This window comes from Empidonax traillii, unplaced genomic scaffold (assembly GCF_003031625.1).
Source record: "Empidonax traillii isolate 1590-97213 ecotype Southwest subspecies unplaced genomic scaffold, ASM303162v1 scaffold43:size1863611, whole genome shotgun sequence".
NCBI lineage: Eukaryota > Metazoa > Chordata > Aves > Passeriformes > Tyrannidae > Empidonax > Empidonax traillii.
The window spans coordinates 400,857-425,648 of NW_020955236.1; the positions used below are offsets into that span (position 1 = coordinate 400,857).

Consider the following 24,792-nt stretch of genomic DNA (forward strand, 5'->3'; position numbering starts at 1 on the left):
GCTTTGCCTCTCACCATCCTCTCCCTCTTCCCCAGGAGAAAGAAAGGAACGCCAAGAGGAAGAAGAAAAAAGGTGCTGCTGTTCAAAACGAAGAAGCCGCCTTCCCTCCTGCAGCTGAGGATGAGGAGATGGAGGTGTCAGGGACGAGCGGCAACGAGGAGGAGATGGCGGAGGAGGCGGAAGGTGAGGCGGGTTGGGGGCTGTGATGGGGGAATGTGCTCAGCTCTGCTGGCTTTGCTGCCTGGTCACGGCAGAGGCGCCACACACGGCCTCTCCGGAGCTGCAAATGTCAGCACTCGCAAGGGGTCATGTCTGTCACCCCAAGGTCACACTGAGGCAACGGTGTCTCATAGCACAAGGCACTCGTGGCGTTTTGGATGCCTCTGCATTTCACACTTGCGAGGAGTGCCCTGGATCACTGCCCTCCTCCTGTGTCTGTCTGGACAGATGGCTATTTTTGGGAGCCCTTTGGTTTCTGATTCCTGTCAGCACGCTCTCCAAGAGCACCCAGCTTCCCAGGGCCTCTTGTAAATCACATTTCTAGAAGTTTTCCTCCAAAGGAGAATCCCTGCGTGCTCAGCAGGGTTAGACAGCCACCAGTGTGGGCTTTCACAGAGCTTATCATGGGCTCAAGGAGAGATAAGTGGTCAAGGTTTCTGCGAACCCATCTCCATCCCGGCAGGGCATTGCTGCTTCCCTGGTCAGTGGAGTTCCCAGAGCCCAGCCCTGCAGCAAAGGCAGGGAAAGCCATGGTCTCCCACCAACAAGGCTGATGCAGCATGGCAGGTCTTTTCCTCCTTCTTTCCCTTTTAAGGTAGCATTTTCCTCCATCTCAACCATACCAAAGAAAGGAAACAACTTGAAAGTGACAATTTTCAGCTATTTATCGCTTAGAAAGCGAGGCAGTTTGGAGTTCAGAGAAAATGTGCACAATTTTCCAACAATAGCCCATTTGACTTCTGTCAAAGTAATTTAATAACTTAACCAGCACTATGGCACCACACTGGTTCCTGGCCTTAGCACCCAGGCTGATGGGACTTGAAATGGGAAATCTTTTCAAATTGTCGTTGCAAGTGACTCATTACAAGGCAGATTCCAGGTAAATCTTTGTGCCAGGTGATACGTGACTCACAGGAGCAAAGCAAAAGGTAGTTACTGCTCTTCGTAAGAGTGCCTGAGAGGAAACAATGTGATTTTGAGATTAGAGACGAATCTCTTGACATGCTCTCGAGCCTTATGCTCCAAGCATTGGCTCTCGTTCTGCTGCTGGGGCTGGCTGCAGAGCTGTGGAAAGGCATGAGCATGTATATAATATGTATTATATACATAGGGATAAAATGTAATGGGCACAGAAATGCTAGGATTGTGTTGTGCAGGAGATGGCCACTGGCTCTGAGGGCACATTTGGGGATGCTCAGACAATACCTTAGAGTTGCAGGGCCCATGTGGCCGGCCAGGGACGGGGGGAAGGACTTGGTGTGGGGGTTATGGTGTAGTCTGTGGATTTGGCGTCTGGAGGGAGTGCACTGGAGTTCAGAGCTTGGTTGAGCCTGGGATGAACTGCCATTGGGTGTTTCAGCACAGTATTCAGAGTAGCATCAAGTGGCAGAGTATGGCCAAACACACTGTGAACCTTGTCCTGGGTGGGTAACAGGGCACCTAATTGCTTGATTGCAAGTGAGTAAGGTTGTAGAAGGCTGATTCCTGGAGAGTGTGGCGTGATTTTTCATTGAGGAGGGATGGATGTGCTCTGATGTACAGCTCTTAGGACACAGTCCCTCTGTGCCACTCATCTCACCAGCGCTGAGCTGGCTGTGCTGCTGTGAAGAGAGGCAAGTCAGGGAATGCACACAAGGAAGCCTTTGGGCATGAGCGTGAGAGCCCTGCCCAGTGGGGACGTGCTGGGATGGGACCGTGGAAATCTCCTGGTGCTCTTGGCCCTGACCGTGTTTGTCCGGCAAAGGCTTGGAGGGAGCAATCCTCTCCCCAGCTGTAGAAACAATCTCTTGGCAGCACCGAACTCTGAGCGGTGCACGGATGCTTGTGCTTCCAGCTCACGTCAATCCACTGGTGGCAGACTTGAGAAGGATCCTTCCCGTGTAATAATTAACCTGTCCTGCAGCACTGCCAGCGCTTTGCTTTTGCTGACCCTGACCTCCTTTCTTCTGCCACCAGTGGCTTAAACAACAACAAACACGTGTGGTGTTTTGGGATGATCCCAGCTGCCCCAGGGGTGGCAGAGCCAGGGACACGGGCGACGTAAGTCAGCAAGCAGGGTGCCAGCGAGGTGCCCGGTCCTGGGGCAGCAGAGCTGATCCTGAGCCACGGGTGAGAGGGCAGGGAGGGAGCAGGTCTTGTCCTGCAAGTCCAGCCAGCAGCCATGGTTTTCCCTTAAAATCCAGCTTCCCAGTCGCTTGGTGTCCAGGCTTTTGGGCGTGTGGTTTTGTGTTTGGGTGGGGGTTAATAATCATGCTGGGCAAGCAGAGAGGCCCCCAGAACATCCCTTTGCTTAGTAGGCTCTGGATCTGGGGATCCCAGTGCAGCTCTCCCAGCCCCGGGATCATCTCCCCCTCAGAGGAACGAGGGCGTTCTCTTCCCAAGGGAGGGGGTGGAGGCAGTGATATGGGAAGCAAGAATCTCGGGCTGATCCTTATTTTTATTTCTTCCCTTTTCTCAGCTGCAGTAAATAACAGCTCCGACACCGAGAGCATTCCCTCGCCAAGGCCTGAAGCCAAAGAAGGAGGCGAAAACGGGGCCAAGGCACCACCCGGGCCGGGAGGTGACACCGGCACAGAACCAGCGGTCAAGTGGGAAGAGGCTCCAACACCCCCCGACGCTCCCGCTGCTCCCCCTGCCAACCCCGCTCCTGCCACCAGCCCCCAGCCCGAGGCAGCTCCCGAGCCGCCCAGCAGCGAGGAGAAGGTGCCAGAGGACCTGGTGGTGGACGTGGTGAAAACGGAGGAGCCGGAGGAGAAGGTGAGCGAGGAGCCCTGCAAGAGCGAGGTGAAGAAGGAGGAGACTGAAGAGAGCCAGGAGAAGGACAAGGGGAATGACAAGAAGGCGGAAAGCAGCGTCAGCAGCGCAGGGACAGCGGGGACAGAGGGGACGCCCAAGGCTGAGAAGAAGGAGAGCCATAAGGGCAGTAAAGGCCCCGGGGTGAACCCTGACAGCGACTCCAGCGCGACCTGCAGCGCGGACGAGATGGACGAGCAGGATGCTGTGGACAAGAGCAGGTAGGAGCTGGGAGAGAGGGGGAACAGCTTAAGGGCCAGATGAGCGTCTCCGTTGCGTGCTGCAGTGTCCATGTGTGCCTGTGTGCGCTCCTCCTTGGGAATATTACTGCTCAGGCACTCCCCCAGGCAAAGGAACTTCCCGGCTGTGTCCCCATGTGCCCCTACTTTTTGGCCATTGCTTCCAAAGGGGCTGTGACACAACAGGCAGTGTGATGTCCCAACGTACGGATGCTACTGGGAAATGGCCATGGAAAGATGTTGGGTGCAGAGCCACTGCGTGTGCTGGTGGCAGCTGCCCATCTGGGTGATGCAATGGAGCGGGATGTGCCCTTGGGGACAGTGGAGTTGTGCTGGTTTGCCAGCATCTGGGTTTGGGAATGGTTTCTATCTGAGCTGGCGCTGGCAGGAGAAAAGTCACATCAGCAACATGTTCCCAGCACAGAGAGGGGGCGAGTTGTTCCCTTGGCGGAGATGCAGCTTGAATCTGTAGGGGCAAATTATCCATCCTGGCCCTAGAGACAGGAGAGTGATGTGGGCTGTGTGAGGTTTACTGGGGCCGTGCCAGTGGGTTTTCACCTGAGCCGCTGTGGTCCCAAACCCTTCACCCACCCATGGGGCTGGCAGCCAAGGACTGCTGTGTTCACCCTGCCACTGCACGTAGGGACAGCAGCCCAGCTACCGCCTCAGAGCTGGGCTGGGCCATACACAGTGCTGTGGATGGGATTATTTGAAAAACAACCAAGCAAAGCAAGGGTGAGGCTGGGGGGAGTTGTTGTGCATCCCACCACTCTGAATGGCCTCCGCACCTCCCCTGTGGGTGATGCAGGAGCCAGTGGGTGAGTGCTGCTGGTGTGGGAGCATCCTCCACACTGCCAGGCTGGCCCAGGGGAGCAGACCCTCTTGCTGCCAAGCAGCTGGGAAGCAGCATTGACGATGCCAAGGGGTGGTGTGGACGCCGCTGGTCCTGGCCCCGTGGCAAGGCTGAGGCCTCTTGGCTGCAGAGCTCCTTTCCAGCAGTGGCCAGAGTCCAGCACCACCCCTCCCCACCCTCTCCTCCTTCCCAGACAGGAGAAAACCTCCCAGCAAGGGAGAGTGAGGCCAGTGGGGCTGTTCTCCTGCAGTTTAGCATTAACCCAACCGAAAGCAGGACAGCAAGCAGCTCGTACCGACTTCCCAGCAGCAGAGGAGCAAGTCGTCTTGGGAACGACTTTTCCATCCCGACTTTTTCATACTCGCTGAGTCAGCGCCTATCTCGCTTGTCAAACGGTTACCAGCTTCCAGGAATATTAAACATTAAACAGTCGTCCCACAGCTCCCAGGCCGCTCCTCTTATCCGGCGTGGCGATGAGATGCAGGTGATAGCAGAGCCTGCCAGCATGGGAATGCTGCAACTGACGCTGGCGCTGGGCACTTCCCAACCCAGAGGCACCCACAGGGTTGATCCACAGCTGGGTCAGAGTTTTTGGCACCGCCACGCCCTTCCCGGCTCGGTCGTTGCCCCCTCGCCTTTGCTGTGGGCCGAGGGCTGGTGTCCCGCAGGCGGTTCCCGCAGCCCCGCTGCCGCAGCGTGACTCGCGCTGAGCAGGGCCAGGCTGCCGCGATGCCGCGTGAGCCGCCCCGTCACCGCATCACCCGATGCTCGCCCGCCCACCCAGCGCCGGCGGGGCGTGGGTGCTCTTCCCTGCGCTTGTGAAAGCATCAAGCTGTCCCTGGCATCTCCCAGAAGGGGACAGAGGGTGGTTGGGGTGTCCCCGCGGTGAGAGGGAAAGGGTGCAGGGTAGGGGCAGCCTTTTTTTGGGTCCTCCTGCGGTTCGCACTAGCAGAGACACGTCCAGGATTGAGGAGGCGCAGCCTTAACTCATCCAAGCTGAAGAAGGCAGCTGGTTGTCTGTGGTTCCACGCGGTGAGTGCTGCAGGAGAGATGCTGCGAGCACGGCCAGGATGTGGTTCAGCGGGAGGTCACGCCAGGTGGGGACGCGTGAGGGAGGCCGTGCACAGCCACCACTGCAGACCTGCAGTGCAGAGAAGAGATATCTGCCCACAAACACTGCACTGAGCCACCCCTGGGCTGCACATCCCATCGCTGGCTCAGCCATAGGTGCAGGGACTCTGCCGGGCCAGCGCCGTGTTGGTGCCATGGCGTGGAGGAGACTGTTGGGGAGATCTGGTAGCCACTGCCTTTGCACAACCACTGGCTGTGCATGGAGTCACGTTTGGCTGGGTCGTGTGTCCGTGTGTTGGCTCATCTGAAAATTAAACTAGTCCCCATCTCCATGACAGATACTGGGAAACGCAGTGTCCTAGTCATCCCCAAAGCTTCATGCCTGGGAGTGGACATTTCTACACTACCGAAGCTCAGCCTTGAGTGTCCTGACCCCTTCCTGCTCAAATCCCTTTCCCATCCTTCCCAATGCCATCACCCGTCCTTAGGCACTCGTGCTTGCATTTGGGAGGCTGCTGCTTGGCAGGAAGTGGATACAAGATGCTGAGAGTTGTTCATACAGTGACTTCCAGAGCAGAGCAGGACATACCAATGTCCAGCGCAAGATCTGCTGGGAGGGATGTCATAAATTAGGCAATTTGCATATTGATGAATTCAATACTGCCTTTGGCTTCCTAAGTGTCAGGATCCTGGAGGGATTCAGGAAACCTGAGGATCTTGAGGGTGCTTAAGGGACTTTAAGGGTGCTTAAATGCATCTCTGCAAGCACCAACGAGCGCACAAAGCAGCTGCTGCGGCGGCTGTGCCACAGCTCAGCGTGGCGTGAAGGTCTCAGGGACAAGTGCTGGGTGCCCTTGTCCCCAGCCATGTGTTTCAGCAGACTTTGGGGCATTGCAGCCTTCCAGGAGCCCTGTGCTCCCCACAGCGTGGCTTCATAACATCCATGTGGCTTCACAGGCAGACATCACTGGGATTATTTAGGGAGAAGCTGCGATTTGCTGGCCCTTGCCTGGTCTCCCCTGGGTGCCTAACCAGAGCACCCTGGGCCCCATGTGGAGGTGGGTCCCCTTCCTCTCTGGTGCCAGGCTGCACAGAGCAAGGGCTGGGGCAGTCCCAACACCATGATGAGTTTATTCCCCGCACATGGCCCCGCCACGCTTGTTTATTCATCCAAGGGTGAGCATGGAATGACCTTGAAATTTATAGGCTGAAGAGAACACTGAAATAACAGCTAAAATAAACAAATCAAGCTGTAAAGCTTGAAAACTATGAACTGGCTTCAACAAATTGAAGTCAGGAGAGAGAAAGCAGAGATGGCCTGGAGAGATAGGGTCCCCAGGGTCTCAGCATGAGCTTGGGAGCTGGACACACCGATGGTTTGACCCATGGGCTTCGCACACCTCCACCCCATGGAGATCCCATGGGGATCCCCACTGTGTTTGCCCAGGGACCCTGCATGGCTGGCTGAGTGTCTACCAGGGAACTCAAACAGCCAAGGGGAAGAGCAAGTGGTGAGAGTGCAGGGCTGCACAGCTGCTGGGCTGCTGAGCACCAAATCCCATTCAAATCCAGCCTCTCGTCTTTCAAGTGACCCTAGCGCCCCAGCTGCCTGCATGTGGTGGCTTATCCTGGCTTTAGCACCTTGATAAAAGACAGTCCTTGAAGAGGAGCACGGGCCAATCCCCAGCTCTGGGTGAGCACCACATGGGAACTCCAGAGGGTACCATGACGGCCAAATGAAATCTGAATTGGTCACCCTGCGCCATAAAGCCCAGCTCCAGGCTCCAGTTCTCCCTCAAATTTATTCTGGACAACAGCATATTTGCTTGGAATAGTGTAGGAATGAGGGAAAGGGGGCTTGAGAGCCTGCTGAGCCAAATATAATGGTCTCATTTGAGCATGAAGTGCTCTGGGACTTTGAGCCCAGATTCCCAGCAGGGGAATCTCTAGGCTCAGCAGCATAAAACAGGGGTGCAGGGTTTGGGCTGGGACATGGAATGTTCCCTTGGCATTGCCCTGCTGACATGAGTGTGTTGGTTCCAGGTTGCTGTCCCCCCGGCCCAGCCTGCTCAACACCACCAGCGACACCAGGCTCAACTCGTCACCGCAGAAGCCTCTGGACCTGAAGCAGCTGAAGCAGCGAGCTGCTGCCATCCCTCCCATTGTGAGTACCCCACCAGAGAGGGCTGGGACTGGGAGCACAGGGTATTGCCTGGGCCTCGTGCGTGCTCTTCCCTTGGGCTCTGTGGTGTGCGTCAGGGTTGCAAGGATGTGCTTGTCCCTGGGGATGGCCTCTGGTCCATGGAGAGCTGTGCCTGGGTGGTGCAACCCCCCGGGCAAGCAAGGTGCTCCCTGTGCAGAGCATGTTCCCAGCTGCTGGAGCAGCTCTGCCAGCAGCGTTTGGATGTCTCTTGAGCTCTTTTATCAGAAAGTCGTGGGAGGTCTGGACAGAAAAAGCTTCTCGCTGCCACATGACTGCTGCCTCCCATTGCTTTAAAAAGCAAGAGTGCACCTTCCCAGCCCTGCATTTCATCTCATGTGCTTGAAGGATACCACCTAAGAAGTACTTCTCACCAAGAAGCTTTGCTTGGTCTCTTTTTGGCTACCCAGTAGTTGAGAATTGAAAGAACGTGTACTCTCCAAGGCTGATGGTTCCTCCTGGTGCAGTGGCTTGGGCTGTGGCAAAACTCATCCTGGTATCTCCAGGGTCAGCACCAGAGGAGCAGCTTCACAGGGTGAGCAGGGAGGAAATCCCTGCCTTGGGATTTGGGTGCTCAGAGAGGACCCGTTCCTGTTGCTCTTCCAGTTTCCCACGTTACAACTGAAGATGTGAGAAAAGCTATGAGCACGTAACTATAGATTAGAGGGTTAAACAAGTCTGAGTCTCTCCTGTGGCACCAGCACAGGGCTAATACTCTTTGTCATGGGCTTTCCTAATCTCCTGTGGCTGGTGAGCTTTGTAGCCCTGTTGCCCTGCCAAGACTTGCCATGATGGGACAGGGGCTTCTCATAACATCTCGGTGCCTCCATGACTGTTACAGATGTCAACAGCACATGACAAGTGTCACCAATTCTTACTGCTTTGCAGATTTCCGAAGGTTTCTCAGAAGGGATACTGCAGAGTGGAAGCGTGAAGCCTCAGGTACCTCCCCACGCCTTGGCTCTCTACCAGCAGCAGATCACAAAAGCCCACGAGTCTGCCCGTGAGGACGTGCCCCCGAGCAAGCCCCAGCAGCAGCAGCCTGAGAAGGAGCAGCAGCAGCCCAGCAGCAGTCCCAGGGGAAAGAGCCGGAGCCCCGCTGTTGGTGACAAGGAAGGTAGGGCTGTGTGTGTGCTGGTGCGTGTGTATCCGCACAGAAATGCCCACTGTGTGCAGCTGTACGCAGCCAGCAGCTTTCCCCCTCTTAGGTGAAAGCTTTCCTCGACCCTTGAAAGCTCTTTAATAGCATCTTGAGGCAGGACGAGAGAGGCATGGCTAATTTCCCGTGTTCATTAGACAGTACATCATGTCTCATTGAGCCTACAGCAAACACCGGGCAGTGTGGAGCGCCGAGGAGGTGAAGATTGCCTTTATTAGCGTCTCTGCCATTCACTGGAGAGCAGAGGGGCCTGGAGGCATGCCAAGGCTCTGGGTACAATGGCTCTTTTCTACCTTGCTGGCTTTCTATAAAGAATGCTTTTAATGCACAGCAGGGACCATTATTTCATTTAAAATCAATGCTAATACTGTGACTCGCAGTCCAAAGGTTCCTGTAAAGATTCCCAGTGCTTTCTCCCCGGAATAGCTCTGATGTGATTTGGCTGCCTAATGAGCAATTCAGAGTTTCCCACCGTAGAGCATCTGAAGCATTATTAGCTTGAGCACCTGGGGATCAAGGTTAAGGAGAGACGGGAAGTCCTGATGAGACCATCCTCTAAATGTGTTTTTAATCTGAGTGTCAGAGTCTATTCCAGTTCAGCGTCTGTGTCCCTGCTCCTTGTAGGCAGTCTGTGGCTCAGCTGTGTGGGAAGATGAGATGCCGTCACCAGTGTCACAGTGAGGAGCAGGGAAGTTGGGCTGGGTGGGTGCATTGTCCCCCAGTGCTGGATCCTGCTCAGGGGTGGGTGCAGCTGCAAAATTTACCTGCTTGTGCACGGAAGAGGAAGGTGGATAAGGCTGTATTGGGGAGGCAGATCTGTACTGGACTAGGGTGGTGATCTTTGCTGGAAAATCACTGCACTAGTTCACCCTCTGGCAGCCAGGATCGTAGCAGCCTGCTCTGTGTGTCCTGGACAAGGTAGCTATTCCTCAAGCTGTCATGTCCCTCTGGACAGAAGGATGTGCTTGCAGGGAGAGTTGGTTGCTGCCACTTGTCCACATTTTTTTTGAATAATAAATAGCACCAAGTGTGCATCACGCCTTCAGAATGTTTTGCATACAAGTAAGGAAGGTGACTGCTCACCTTGAAAGAAAGGGAGTTTCCCCAAAGTCATGGTGTTGCCACCCATGAAGTCCCATTTCCAGTTGATCTGATCCTGCTGTGTTCCTGTTTGCTGCCCAGGCGGAACAGTTCCTCTCTAGCTCTTCCCCCTCAGTGGCAGGTAATCAGGTTTGACCTCCTGTGCCCTAATCCTGTGTGGATCTGATGCTGCACTGCTCAGCTTCCTGGTGCACTGGGTGCTACGGCCAGCACTCCAGCCCAGAGCTCTGCATCGCTCATGTCTCAGTGCTGCAGCTCCAGCTTCCTCCTGGCCACAGGAGGATGAGGAGATGAGGCAGATTTATGTGTGTGAAGTACAAGGCAGGGTTTAGGGGTTGGAGTCAATCATGCCATTCTGTGACCTGTTGGCACCATTATTAAATACAAGGATCTGTTATCCAGGTGGATTTTTTTGTTGCTTTGTTCTCTTCGAAGCACTAATGATATGAGGCACTTTATTCTCTCCTCTGTAGTGCTCTGAATCTTCCATGTTAATGAAATTAATTACACCTCCCTGTACCCTGCAAACATCTCAGCAGGGCTTGGGCTCCAGCTGTGTGCTCTCCAAGCCCTGCGTGGCTGTGCATGTGTGCTGGGTGCCACGGTGGGTCTGGGGTGCATGTGGACCCCAGGGAGTCATAGGCTGGTCTCCTCTGCGATGGAAATGCACCTCCCCTTTGAAAACCAGCAGATTTGTGATGAGTCACCTCGGGGAGAAGTCAGCTCCCCCAAAGCCCTGATTTCAGTGCGAGTATGGACTCAGTGCTGTCTCTGCCCCTTGGAACACATCCCAGCTGTGGGTCAGGGGTTAGAAGGGAGATAGCCAGATCGTCCTGGCAAATCTGTGTACATCCCTTCCCTCCCCTGTTCTCCAAGGCATCCCAGTGGCAAACATCCAGACTGCAGACGTTGTGCTGCCATTGGGCCTTGAGTTAAAGGGGAGAGTCCAGTACAGCCTGCAGAGCCTTCGGGAGAACAGCCCTGTGCCGCTGCCCAGCAAGGGGCCAGCTCCACCGGAGCAGGTACTCCTGTTCCTCCCCTGCCTTATAGGAGAGCTTGAACCCCTGCAACTGCTCCAGAGATCAACATCCTTCACACCGCTCTGGATTTGCTTCAAAGCCAAGTCTTGCACACATCCTGGCCGAGGCGTTGGCTGCCTCGCAGCCGCTGGCTGGGGCCATATCGGCTTGGAGGGCAGCCAGCCAGCCGTACCTTCCCGAGCGCTGCCCTCCCCTCCCTGCCTTCCAAGAGGAGCTGCTAATCACGGGGCTGGGCAGAGGCAGGCAGCCCTGCCTGGATCTCACCGGCAGGCAGACGGATCCCTTTTGCCATTGCCGACTTGCCGTCGGGCATATCTTTGGTTATCTCTCGGCGGTTTGAACTCCAGCAGTATGTTTTGTGTTGATTTAGTTGTGTTTCATTTGGCCTTTGTAGGCGATGGGGAGCCAAGAGCATTAATTTGGATGACGGATCATATAAACTCTGACTCCTTCGCTCCCATTCCAGGGACTTGATAAACGGTAATAGGAACTCTCTCTTCCCCGCGTAAGTGCTATTTTATCAAAAGCTGGCTGAGTTATAGCCACCCTCTAATGTGGGGGCAATTAGGAGCTGGCCACATTTCACAGGCTGGAGAGGCATGCAGGGGAGGGGATGGTTCCCGTGGGGAGGGGAGGAGGATGGGGCTCTCCAAGAGCCATCCAGGGTGCACGTAGCCTTGGCTGACAGTGCCTTGGCGTCAGGGAGCATCTTCAGCTGGGACATCCCAGCGCTGTTCGCCCCCACATGAGCAGAGCTGAGCGGGGCTGAGCTGAAGGGCAGAAGATCAGAGAGCATGGACGTGGCAGGGGCTCTCAGTCAGAGTGGAGGACGTGTCTGGATTCCCCTATACTGGCAGGACAAAGGAATCCTCTCTGGGATCCAGCATGGGGAGAGAAGAGGCCCCAGCCAAGGTCTGGCCCCAGCAGGCAGCAGAGGTGTGAGTGCCTGCACACCTCTGTGTGCCCAGAATGGATTTCTTCTCTCACCGAAGGGGACAAGAATAATCTCCCAGCTTCTGAGTACACTGAGCATTAATAATGATAATGCAGTAAAGCTTCATTAAATTGGGCCTCTGATAATCTACTTGCCCTATTATTAGGCTTAGCAGGATTCAGGCATCTATTTTTATCAGAAATTGATGGCTAAAGGCTGGGTTCATTTGTGATTGCTATTGTTTACTGCCCGGTTTCTAATTTCTGGTCAATGCAGATGTTACACAGGTGGATCTGGAGAAGAAGGGCAGTGCAAAATTAAGTGTTTATTGATTACAAGCAAATCCTACCAAACCTGCCTCTAATCCATCCAGAAAAGGCTGTCTCATCTGTCTGCTTAGCAAAGCATGAGGATGCACTTGGCATTGAGCTGGTGCAGATGAAGCCTCTCTTTTCCCTGCCATCCTTCAGCGCACGACAGGGTTCGGGCATCCCCAGCACAGTTCCTCCATCATTAAGCTCTTCTTGGCCTCCAGTCAGCCTTTTTGTAGCCAGGATGAACCCAGAATGGCATCCAGGATGCCCTGAGCCAGGTAATTTCAGGAATCTTTCCTGCCCCCAGCCGCTGTGCCTCACAGCAGGCTGCCCTCGTTTGGTTGTCCCACAGAGTCCCTCTTCATCTTCGTTTGCCTTTGACAGTCTCAGGCAGTGTGGTTGTCCCAGGTGTTCAGAGAACATCAATGTGTTATTTCCTTGTCCAAGTAGCTGATGCCACTGTTTCTGGCCACTTCCCACAGCCTGCAAATGATTTGTAGCCAGCAGCCGTCCTTTAGGAGCAGCTGAGCTTTCTCATCGAGGTGTGATGTGGGGATGAGCTTGTTCTCAGTGTACTGGTACACAGTGGTCCCTGGCAGTGTCCTGGAGCTCTGCAGGCATCCTGTGCCCTGCTGCACACCACAGACAGTGTTGTCACCAGAGAGCCAGGTCCTCTCTGGGTGTCCCTCATGCGCCAAAGGGACGCTGACATTGGTGGCTCTTGGTTTTAAACTCAGTGTAGGATTTGGCAGGATCATCATTCATCTCTCCGCCGTGCCATGGTGGCCACTGTGGAGCTGTGGGCACAGGCAGGAGGTGCCCAGGAGCGATTCGCGGATGGCCGAGGCCTGGTGAGGAGCTGGACCCTGCAACTGGCTGCAAATGCCGTCTCTCCTCGGTGAGGTGGGATGGCACGAGGTCCACGGAGCTTGCTGCTGGCAGTGAGCACCAGCAGAGTCACCAGCACAGATGTCCATCCTCAGGCTGCACTTCAAACATCTGAGTAAAATAAATGCTGTCAAATCCAGGCAGTAACACTGAGCTTTTTCCTTTTAGCTTGGTTGGGGAATTCAGCCCTCACCTCAAGTCCAGGTCGGACAGAACTGAAGCCACTTCATGTGCTTGGAGCTGGCTCTGGCTTCTCTTCCCATGCTCACCTGTGGAGGCTTCTAACCAAGCTGGTTTCTTTCTGTGTCCCTTGCAGAAAAGTCCGTGCATTTCTCCTCCATCGCAGAGGCTCAGAAGCTGAGCGCAGAGTCGATGGCCGCCTCCTGCTGGCCCCCTGTCCTGTCCTACCCCCGGGATGTGATCAAAACCTCTCCCCAGGCAGAACCCCACTTGTTCCAGTACAACCCACCAGGCAAGTAGAACCCGCTGGCTGTGTGGTGTGTGTCCTCCTCTGCCTGACCTGAGGCTGAGCACAGACTGTGATTGCAGCCAGTACCACAGGTCAGCTTCTTGAAGATTCAAGGGTGATCACGTGGATCTCCCAGCTCTGGCTGGGCAGGTTTAGGGATGTATTTTGTCACAGAGCAGTGTGGGTGCAAAGTCAGGCAGGTTTTATCCTTTGCTGCACTGTCCCTCTCCAACTGGAGGGCAGACGAGTCAGGCGCAGCACATCCTCTGGCTGCAGAGGGGACAAGGCAGTAATTTAAACTATTCCAGTCCTTTCCAAAATGATCATGTGACTTGGAGCCTTGTGCAGGCTTACAGCTGGCCAGTTCAGTGCATCCAGTCCCTGCTCCCTCCTGTGCCCCTTTCCTCTCCAATAGCTGCAGCCGCTCTGCCTGCCCTGGTCCCACTAACGTTTGTGTTTTCCTCACAGGACACCCCATCCCACTAAACCTGCATGAGAGCTCTCGCTCGGGGCTGCAGAGACTGGCTAGCATCTCCAACCCTCCCCCCCTCATCTCCTCCACCAAGCACCCCTCCGTGCTGGAGAGACCCGTCGGATCCATTTCCCAGGTAGGGTATTGGGTGTGAGCAGTGGAGACACCTCGCAAGGACCAGCAGCCGCTCCTGACCTCTCCTCTTGCCCCACAGGGAATGCCCATCCAGCTCCACACACCCTACAGCTCTGAGCATGCCAAGGTCCCCGTCGGCTCCATCACCATGGGCCTACCACTGACCATGGATCCCAAGAAACTGGGTAAGGAACTGGGAAGCGAGTCGTTTCTCACGTGCCCTGAGAGCAGCAGGGAGCGAGCTTGCTGGCAGCATAGGAGAAAGGAGGAGCACAGGACACAGCAAGGGAGCACGGAGAGAACTGCTAAGAGGATGAAAGGATTAGTCCATCAGGAGAGCAGAGACACAGGGAGCTAAATTTGTGCAGTGTAGGAAAGCAGCAACTCGGTCAGGGATGCATCCCAGCCTATAAATACCCTCCGGCTAATACTGTGATCGAAGGAAGGAAATATATTGTTGCTCCCCAGGCTGGTAGGATAAAGAGTAAATGGCCTGAAGTGAACAAAGAAAGTGTTTAGTCTGCAGATTTGGAAGCTTTTCTTAACAGCAGGAGGGGATGGGTGAGGGATGAGGCCTGGGGAGTAGGGATATGGGCTCAGTTTCCTACTGTGTGTAAGTCCTGTTATAAACCAGCATAAGATTTTCAAGTGTCAACTCCGGTCCCAGTGTGGGCAGTGCCTTTGCCAGTGTGAAAGACCTGGCTTTGCTCGCCACCACTTGTGTGTTCACCACCTTGGGAAGTCCATCCCAAAGAGCTGGGGATGGCATAGGCACCCAGAAGGTGCCAACTGGGGGCTGGCAGGAATAAAAGCCTCAAGGAGCCAAGGGCTGCAGCCCCTTGTCCTGCGGCTATGCTGATCTGTGGTTAATGTTTTCCAGTGCCTTTTCCTGGAGTAAAGCAGGAACAACTTTCTCCTAGAAGCCAGGCCAGCCAGCCAGAAAGTCTGGTTCTACAGCCATCCCAGGAGGGCTCCATCCTGCGAGGTGAGGACCCAGAGTGGGAAGCGCATGTCCCGGCTGGGGAAGGGGAGGGATGCTGGCACTGCCAAGCCTGGTGAATGCCACGCTGGCTGCAGCTGCCTGGTGTCGGGGTTTTGACCTGAGCCCATGACACCTGGTTATCTTGGGTTTGATTCCTTGGACTGTGCTCACCCCAAGAGGTCTCTTCACCCCTTTTCTCCGTTTCCCCAAATCAGGGCCTCAGGTCTCAATTCTGGTAAAGGTTTTGTGCTCAAGGGCCACCTGAAAATCTGTTACATAAGACAGAGCAAGACCTGTTTAAATTCCATTACTTGGTGTTTTCATGCTTTTTACTGTTGCTGCTGCAGCTGAGCAGGGACCACATTTTCTTTAAATGCAACTCTCTCGGGTTTCTTTCCCCATTAGCCAGGTAAAAGGAAATAAATGCCAAGGTGTTGCTTTTTGGTGCAAATTCTGGTTTGTGACCCCCACCTCCAGTAAGGCAGTCAGGAGCCTGAGTGTGGTGGGCTCAAATCCTACACTTAGTAGTCTCAGCCCCATGGGTTTTGTGCTGAACAGCAAATCCAGCCCCAAGCTCACTGACTTTGTGTCCTACAGGTACTTCCCTCAGCTCTGCCTCTGGAGGGAGCATCACCAAGGGAACACCCACATCCAGACCACCTCCGGAGTCCCCCATCACCTACCGAGGGTCCATCACACATGTAGGTTCCTTTTTTCCAGTAGATTTTGCTTCCTGGGTGTTGGTGGCTGCAGCTTGTGGACAAGGGGGCCAGGGGTTTGCAGGGTGCATGGAGTGTGGGACACAGGGCTGTGCAGCAGGTCTGTGATGCCCCACCCCATGGAGACCCTCAGAGAGGTCTGGAAACAACCTCTGCTTGGGATGGCATGAGCCATGTCCTGTGAGCTGAAACTGCAGGAGAGCAGAGCCTGACGAGCAGCAATGCAGCCTTACAGCACGTTTAAACCCTGCTTTGGTTTACGTAGCTGTCAGGAACAGAGGCAAAGGCAGCTTTAAGTGGATCTGAGAAAATCGTCTTGCCGGGGCAAGAAAGTGGAGCAGAGCAGAGGAGGAGATGGGTGGAGGGCCCAGGCCCAGTGGAGGAGGGAGGAGGCTGTGAGGGGCACATAAGGTAGCGAGGACTCCTGCCAGCACTGAGCATGCTGCGCTGGGGGTCCTGCCCGAAGGCTCTTCAGCAGGAAGATACTTTGGCCTTAATCTCCACCATCCATCTTCAGAAGAGCAGCTGGCAAGCGGGCAATAGTTCCTTGCAGTGTGAGTTATTGCTCATCTGGTAACAGAGCGGAGAGCATTAAAAAAAAAAAAAAAAAAACCTGCTTCCCATGGGGATTTTATCTGGCCATCATTCAGATATTTAGAGCCACTCAGGCTTAGATTTTTGCCTGCGTCCTTCAAGGGGAGCAACCATGTTCTCTTTGGCCCTGGGGACTTGATCCTGAATCCTGGCCGAGAGCAAAGGCTTAGCTTGCCTGGTGCCCCGTGTCCAACAGGTTCCAGGAGCGGGTGCTTGGGGGCTGTAAATAACTCATCAGAGCAAACACTTGCTCTGTCCTCTCAGATGCTCCTGCAGCAGCTATGGGCAGCAATGGGTGGGCGTCCAGGGCCTTGAGCACCACGTGCCAGTTCAGGAAATCAGCAGAGTTTATTGAGACACTGTTTTGCATCCAGCTAATGAATCCAGCTAATAGATTCCTTTGTTTGGCTTGGGATTAAGGTACCAAGCCCAGACCCAGGGCATTGCCTGCCTCTCCTGCTGGCCCAGCAGCCTGCATCCCTCTGCTCCCATTGCGGGGAGAAGGAGCCCCCTGTTCCAGCAGCACCTCTCGGTACCAGAGCTGATATTTGATCTCAGATTAGTCATCCAGTTCACAGGAGGCAGATCTTGCATATATGCTCTCTGCTCTGAAGCCATCTGTCATCACTTGCTTTTATGTCCCCTCAGAGCACATCTGCAGGGGGGAGGTGACTTACCTGGGGCTGGAAGGGCCGTTCCCAGGTGCACCGAGAGGGTGAATGACCAGAGCGCTGAACTCACGTGCTGGCACGTCCCAGCAACTGCAGCAGGGTTTTGGGGACTGCTGGTGCTCTGAGGGTTTGGCACAGAGCAGGGGCATCCCCAGGCAGGGGTGGGGGAATAGCCTGCATGGCACAACCTCCAAGCACCAGCAAAGCTGCCTGGAGCATCATATCCCTGAGGCTTCCCCCAGGGATGCATCGGTCCCAGGGGTTGCAGGGGTTAAATGAGCAGAGTAGGCAGGTGTCAGTCGAGAGCTTCACTCTGACGGAATTGCTGTGCCTTTCCAGAGATGGGGAGGGTAACCATCACCCCATGGTGGCTGTTCCCAGTTGGCACCAGCAGGTTACAATGGCAGAGGGGTGTTAATCACCAGTGACTCTTCAAGGACATCCAGTTCTGTGTGTTTTGAAGGGGATTCCGGGGGCAGGTGGCTGTGAGCTGTGTCTGTGTGTGCCTGGGGGAAGGAGAGGTTTTTTTCACACCAGTTTGTGTGAGAAGCCCAATGCTGTTCCTGTTGGAGAGCTAAGGCAGCCTTCGCTCCCCGACCTGCTCCGGGACAGGTTTCGTCGCTGCCATCTCGCCTGGGCGCGCTGCCAGCCGCCAGCTCCCGCACACAGGCAGCTCGCTGAAGGTCACGCTGCTGCCAGCAGATCTGCCTGGGTGGGCAGGACTTCTCCGGGGCTCCTGTGCCAGGCTGAGGAACTAGGCTGCAGGGGAAAAGCTAACACTCGAGCAGTCCCTGCTGTCACCAAGGTGTCCCCAGGAGGGCAACCGAACCTTGGGAGGAGAAGCAAGCCAGGTAGCTTACTCTGAAACACGCAGGGTCAGAGAGTTGCTGTTCTGGAGGTCTGTGCTGTCCTCATCCCCCGCCTCTTCCCAGCAGCCTCGCACAGATCACGTACCTTTTTACCACTCCTCGTTATCGTCCTCATCAATAATTAAGCTGCAAGTCCCTCGCTGTTGGCTGCGCCAGGAAGCGGAGGCCGGGTGCGCTCCCTCCGCTCAGCCTCCCGTGGGGAACAGCCTGTCCCTGCGCGCGCTTGCTTAATTGCTTGTGACACTGTTAAATATGGATCTTGGTGGCTTTCCAAGGGCACCCCGGCAGAAGTGCTGTACAAAGGAACCATTACCAGGATAATCGGAGAAGACAGCCCCAGCAGAGCAGAGAAGGCGAGGGAGGATGCCGTGCCCAAAGGACATGTCATCTACGAAGGGAAGAAAGGCCACGTGCTGTCATACGAGGGTAAGTCCTAACTCTGCCTTTTTAGGGCAGGTGCCGGGGGTTTGTGCCACCCTGGCTGGGAGTTGGGAGCTATTTGAGGAAAGGCTGACAAAGTGCAATGGGCCAGCCTCATGTCTTGCTTCCAGCGCGTGGTTATCTTGCCTTAGGAACAGCTTGCTGGCAGGCAAGGCTGCAATGGTTTTGGTTGGTTTTGGGAAGCAGGGAAGAGGAGAGAACCAGATGGGAATGTATTTGCCTCCATCCCTAGCATACTGTGCAGGAGGGGGGCTGATGGAAAGCATCACAAGAGCATCCCCAAACTCTTGGGCCAAGACAGACTCAAGAACCTTCAAGATGGAGGCAAATCAGATAGTTTGGCATAAAGGTTTATTTGGTCATCAGATTCTCACCTGCAGTGTCTTGGTCACTGTGCAGCTTTTCCAGCCTGGGGCTGCCTTGTAAGGAGTCCTCCTGGGTCCAGGAGCACTGTGCCTCAGTACCTAGAATGTTTTGCTAGAGCTGTTGAGGGGCGTGAAGCTGTTCCTGCATCCCACTAGGAGCCTGTCTGGGGACGTGTTGGCCCGTTGCCTCACCCCCCCCCCAGCACAGTGAGGCGCTTCCTCGGTGAATGCCGGCAGTGCCTCGCTGTGTTAGTGGTACCAGCAGGTGGTCACCAGCTGCTTCTGCCTCCTCTGCGCCTGCTCAGCCCAGTGCAGCACTGGCCATCAGAGCTGTTCTCTGCATCCCGGTGCCTCCCGTTGGAGATAAGCAGATGTTCCTCTGCAGTGAGGCTGGAAGCAACCCCTTTGTTCTCACCTTTCGCTGTGTGCTGGGTTGGGCATCTCCTGTTGTGGAGCCGGGCTCCTCCTACCCCACAGCTGGGCTTGGGAAGAGCTGAGTTAGACTCTGCAGCCCCACATGCTCTTGGGGTAAAATACTGGCGTGTGCACAGGGATGGCCGTCCTCGTGTGTCACCTCTCTTCTCTGTTGAGTTTGGGAGATGGCTGAGGAGCAGATCCCAACCTCATCCACCTCAGCAGGTGTCTCTGGCCAGCTGCTGTGCTGCATGAACCCTCTGCCTCCCTCCCTGGGGCAGAGCATCCCTCTCTGGGGCTCTGCAGTCAGTCCTGCAGGCAGAGTGTTTCCTGAAGAAGTCCCTTTCCTCTTGCCCACAAGTGCAGGCAGCTGGTTTCATCACGGTTGGTTGTTTCACGTAGGGCGGAGGCAGAGGGTTCAGGTCAGGCCGTGGGGGACAACTCACAAGCTCCAGCTGATGTCACCTCTGTGTATGCCCTGGGACCGTAGGGACCTTTTAGGACAGGGCTTTGTGTGGTGCTTCTCGCTTGCCACATGGGAACTGGCTCATCCCATGCCTCCCCACGTCCACTGTCAACTCTAGCCCAGATAAGAAGTGTCACCGTGGAGCACTTGTGTCTGGGTGCCCTTTGGGACAGTTGGCAGGGCTTGGACCAGGGAGGACACAGGAAGCATTTCAGGACTTGTTTGTGCAAGAAGCTATTTTAATCTCCTCTGCCTGGGCTGGGGTCGAACGAGGCTGATCTCAGAAATGGTGCCATCAGGAAGAGATGGGGAGGGCTCCTGGCAGGGAAGGCTGCCCATGCCCAAATCTGGGATCCTGCAGGCAGTGAAGGAGAGCTGCAGACCAAACTCTTCCCCGCTGTTCATGTCAGCCTGAGTCTCCTTGGCTGCAGCCTGTGCCTGTCACCTCTCATCCTACCCCCCATGGACACAGATGAGGAATTAATTCCTTCCTTTCCCCAGCAGCCTTTTACATGCTTGATAGCGTTTATCACATCCTGAGTGATCCCGCGTGCTGCTGCAGCCTCGCCAGCCCTGCCTCTCTCCCCCCTCCCCCTACAGCCTGACAAGGCTGTGCAGCCAGGAGTGGAAGAGTTAAAAAAAAAAATTAAATAAGAAAACTGAAACTGTTGGTGATTATGAATTTTGGCAAGCAGGAAAAAAATTGCAAATTCTTTAGTGTCATGAGGGTGCTTAAAATAAAAGAGCTGTAATGAGACGAGATCCTGTAGCATGTGTGAGCTGAATTGTGCTAGATTGGTTATTCTCATCCTGCATATGATTGCTGATGGCTGCTGAAGGCGAGGGACGTGGGTTTGGAGTGGTTTTCTTTCTGTTTAGTCTCTCTTCTCTCTCACGCCCTCCCCCTGCTTCCCGGTGGTACAAAGGGTGCCTGGGAGCACGTCCCCTCCTGCAGAAGGGCTGGTGGCAACAGATGTGCCTTGATGACAGGGTGCAGGCGCATCGCCCGCGTCTGCCACACGGTGCTTGGCTGATTCTGAATGTCACCCCCGGATTTCTCCTGTAGAATGGAGCTGAAGGGAAGGCTCAGGCACGGACCCCCTTGTTTCCCCCACACACAGCCCCAAACACTTTGCGGATTGAGTGGGTGCTGATTGCGGAAACCAGCAGTGGGTGTGAAGTTGTAATAATCCCATTTTATTAATTACTGGTTTTGCTGAGGAGGAGTTTTGTTCCTGATTGTCCACAATGGAACAAATGTTTTTAACTTCTCTGTCTTCTCTAATTGTACAACCACCTTCTCTGCCCACGAAGAGGAGGGTCAGGGCACTCGTGATTGTTGGCAGGGGTGCCCTGTCCAGGGACGATGGGCAGAGGCATTTGTCTCTCCAAGCTGACATCCCATTTGGAGCTCATTACATAAACACGAGGCATTCAGCTGGATCAGAAAGCTGCTGAATTCACAGCTCAGCGCACATGATGGGTGCCCATCGCCTGGGGTGGGTGGTATGCTGCCTGGCACGGGCAGGACTGTGCTTGTGATGGGATTGTAGCTCAGGACAGATGTCCACTGTTTGTTTCCAGGGAACCTGCTCCAGGTTCAGATGAGGGGGTAGTAAGTGGTCTCTCCTCACAGTGGCACTTGCTCCATCAGTCCTGCATGGGACTTTCCACCATCTCTCCCAGTTTTTTATGTGTGCTCACCACCATTTCAAAGGAATCATTCTCAGCTTTGCCTCTCTGCCGTTTTCCCTGATTTTCTCACCCAGGGAGTGTCTCGGCAAATGTTAAGGCTGGCCAAGATCCCAAACAGTAGGTGTCTAGCAAAAATCAAAACAAACAGGGGAAAAAAACCAAAACTTCCCAGACCCAGAGGGGCCAAGTTCAGGGGAACCGCAGCTGGTCCCGCCAGTGCCACGCTGGCTCCAGGCTGTCCCACTGCCTACGTGATGGCCCCACTGGAAAGGGAAGGAGGGAGTGGGACATGACAGGGTGGATGCTCCTACCCAAGCTGGAGGCACAGATCTGGAGGCTGAGGCAGGCAGGGAGGAGAGAAAACACCAGCTGAATTTCCTGGAAGCCAACCCCATGCAATATTTCTGGCACTGCGGAGCGCTTGGCTGATGCTGGGATGGGATCTGACCTCTCAGCAACGCACGCAAACAGCAGTAAACACCCTCCCTTGGCCCAGGCTGACTTTCCATGCTCATGATGGTGCCTCTTGATGTTCCCTTCGCCTTCAGGTGGAGTTGCTGCTTCTCAGTGTCCCAAAGAAGACAGCAGGAGCTCCGGAGCTTCCCATGAGACCACAGGAACTAAGCGGACCTATGATATGATGGAGGGGAGGATCAGCCGGGGCTTATCAGCCCGTGATACCTTATCTGCCAGCATTGAAGGTGGGTCTGGGTGAAACCTTCCATTTGTGTTTTGTTAGTGACCCGTGGAGACCCCATCTTGTCTCTCATCTACATGATGCACCTTCTTGTGCCAGTGTTTTGGCAGTGGTTAGATGATATCCTGCAGCACATCCTAGCAGCATCTGACCACAGGGGAAAGCAAAGGCTACAGACTGGCCCATTTCCCTTTGGTTTCTGTCCTGGAAGACCAGTTTCAGGAACACATTAAAAATAAGCACATTTAAAAAAAAAAAAAAAAAAGAGAAAAGAGAAATAAGTAATGTAGGTATTGTTTGTGTTTTTCCTTGGCCCTGGAGTCCCTGGTAACACTGTCGTGTATTCATTGTAAATTAACTCCTGTGTCACAACACAACTTTCCCTCTTGGATCTGTTCCAGGTCTCATGGGTCGAGCGATCCCTCCAGACCGACACAGTCCCCATAACTTGAAGGAGCAGCATCACATGAGGGGCTCGATTACACAAGGTAAAGCCTGCAAGCAGAAGGGCACGGACAGAGGTAACATGGGGAAGCATCTCACATGGATGGCCCCTTGTTCTTTTTGTCAAGGTGGGACAGGAGGAAACAAGGATGGACACATCAAGGTCCAGCTGCACACTTTTGCAGCCCCTTGCTGTGTGCTCAGAGAGATTTTTAGCCTTGCTCAGTTTCTACCAACCTAAACTCTGCCCAAGTTGGGAACAAAATTGTCAGTGATTCACATGGAACAGATTGAAATCAGTGTGAAATGGGTCCAGAAAGTGGTGGTAGATGTGAGGTGGTCCAGCTGCATTAGTGATATAGCTGCTCAGTTGGGTATCAGTCCCTGAGTTACATGTGTTAACTAGAGACTCCCTTGAAGTGAGCATCTGCATGGGGAGTGGGAGTCCAGTGTCTGGCTGGGGAATGTCCCTCTGCATCCATCTATGTGCTCGGGGGTTGCAGGAATACCTCGGTCCTACGTGGAGGCCCATGAGGACTACCTCAGAAGAGAAGCCAAACAGCTCAAGAGGGAAAACACTCCACCGAGGGACTTATCTGATGCCTACAAGGTCAGATCTCACGAGGGCCTTACTCCTCTGAAAATGAAATCAGCCCATGAAGACTTGGTGGCCACAGTGAAAGAAGCAGGAAGATCAATCCATGAGATTCCCCGTGAGGAGCTGAGGCGGACGCCGGACATCTCTCTGACGAGGCCTCTGAAGGAAGGTTCCATCACGCAGGTGAGTGTGGGATGAACAGCAGATGTGATCAGTCCTGCTTAGGCTGCTGTTTTTGCACAGATCCTGGGGACCATTCCCAAGGTAAAAGGAGAGCAGAGACAGCTTTGGGTTGCATCACTGGTCAGACTCAAGGCTCTGCTTGGGTACCGGTTGTCCTGCCCCATCCTTTCACAGGATCCCTTCCAATCCAAGCCATCCTATGATCCTTCCTGGAGTTTAAACACAAAACCCAGGGAAATCCCCTTGCACATTAAGAAAACAGTGCTCCATCTACATGTGTAAATGGAAAGGGACACATTCACCTCTCTGTCAAGGCCAAAGTCAACTCAGTGTCCTCAGCAGTTGTGACTTGGGGTGCAAATAAATTTGGTCTCCTCCCTTTATGGGCAAGTGGCAACCCAGCAGGGCCAGTAGTTAGGAGGAAACATGGTATGCTATCTCCTGTTGGGCCCCAAATATTTGCAGGGTTCCCATGGCACCTTGTAGTCCTACCCCATTTCACTGTGTGTGTAGGAGAGAGGCGTGATGGGCACAGCCAGCCTTTGGCAGTGACTCATCCTCATCTTGTTGGAGCACAACAAGACATGCAAGATGGGCACTCCACCCTGCCCCGTGCTGTGCCAAGTGGTTTTCTCTGCTCTGCCAATGGCTGTTGCTGTTTGCCCAAGGAGGCTTGGTGCACTGACCCACTGAATGAGGACTCGTGAGTCCCCTTGAAACTCGGTGGGATAAGCTCACTGCATCCCCTTCTGCTCTACACTGTTTTGATGTCCCCTCTGCCTCCTGTCCCCAGGGTACCCCACTGAAGTATGACAGCAGCTCTTCCTCCTCAAGTACCAAAAAGCATGACGTGCGGTCCATCATCGGCAGTCCCGGCAGGACTTTTCACTCTGTGCACTCGCTGGACGTCATCCAAGACCCGAGGAATCTGGAGAGAGCTTATGAAGAGAGCCTGAAAAACAGGCCAAGCCCAGTGACAAACTCGGGTGGCTCCATTGCCAGAGGGGCTCCTGTGATTGTACCGGAGCCGAGCAAGGCCCACCAGAGTGCCCTCGGCTATGAGGACCACCAGGCAGGGCACAGCACCGCGTTCAGCAGCCACTTGCACAGAGGGTCTCCGGTCTCCACACGGGAGTCCACGCCACGGCAGCACGAAGGTACTTGGCAAACCTTCTCTTTGATGCTGCAGTTTGTAGCAGCCGAGCAGGGGAGGTGGCTGCTGACCCCACCTGCCCGAGCTGTTCCCAGCAGGTCCCTGTTGAACCCGTTCCTCCCAGCACCCCACACCTACAGCTGACTCACAGCACTGGGGTGGCTGCCAGGGACAGCTGGGGGTGCTTACATGGTTGAAGTGAGGGCACCTCACCTGTGCCAGGGTAACCAAAGGGAGGCTTGAGCTGTGGCTGGTGAAGCCTTTGGTATTTCAAAAAGCATCTTCCCTGTCCCAGAATTGGCCCACGGCACTCTGTTTCCCACAGGTGCGCAGGAAAGCAGTGCTTGGGGCACTGGGTGGGGGATCTTCACACTTCTCACCAACCTGATGTGTATTTGCCCACCTCATCCATCTCCTGGGCACCTGAGTGCCTCACCTCCAGGAACATCTAATCCCTTCTGAGTTGGTGGGTTGAGGCAGTGGGGTGGTCTTTGGGCTCTGACATCTCCCCTGCCCATCTGTGTGCCCTGGCATTGGTCATCTCCTACTCTCAAAGCCAGACCTGGGCTCCCCAGGAGCAGGCACATGTCTGGGCTGGGCTCACTCAGATCCAG

The 24,792-nt window shown here is 54.7% G+C and overlaps 1 protein-coding gene across 1 annotated transcript in view; it reads left to right on the top strand.

Annotated features, from left to right (window-relative positions):
- The window catches only part of NCOR2 (nuclear receptor corepressor 2), a 184,689-nt gene that overhangs the window by 143,330 nt on the left and 16,567 nt on the right, over positions 1 to 24,792 (top strand). The window contains exons 21-34 of the mRNA XM_027878524.1: positions 36 to 183; positions 2,678 to 3,233; positions 7,219 to 7,339; positions 8,264 to 8,492; positions 13,128 to 13,283; positions 13,749 to 13,888; positions 13,967 to 14,072; positions 14,768 to 14,872; positions 15,467 to 15,570; positions 17,998 to 18,148; positions 21,652 to 21,804; positions 22,202 to 22,288; positions 22,748 to 23,025; positions 23,819 to 24,182. Coding sequence (XP_027734325.1) covers positions 36 to 183; positions 2,678 to 3,233; positions 7,219 to 7,339; positions 8,264 to 8,492; positions 13,128 to 13,283; positions 13,749 to 13,888; positions 13,967 to 14,072; positions 14,768 to 14,872; positions 15,467 to 15,570; positions 17,998 to 18,148; positions 21,652 to 21,804; positions 22,202 to 22,288; positions 22,748 to 23,025; positions 23,819 to 24,182 — 2,698 coding nt within the window. The remainder of the gene's footprint in view (positions 1 to 35; positions 184 to 2,677; positions 3,234 to 7,218; positions 7,340 to 8,263; positions 8,493 to 13,127; positions 13,284 to 13,748; positions 13,889 to 13,966; positions 14,073 to 14,767; positions 14,873 to 15,466; positions 15,571 to 17,997; positions 18,149 to 21,651; positions 21,805 to 22,201; positions 22,289 to 22,747; positions 23,026 to 23,818; positions 24,183 to 24,792) is intronic.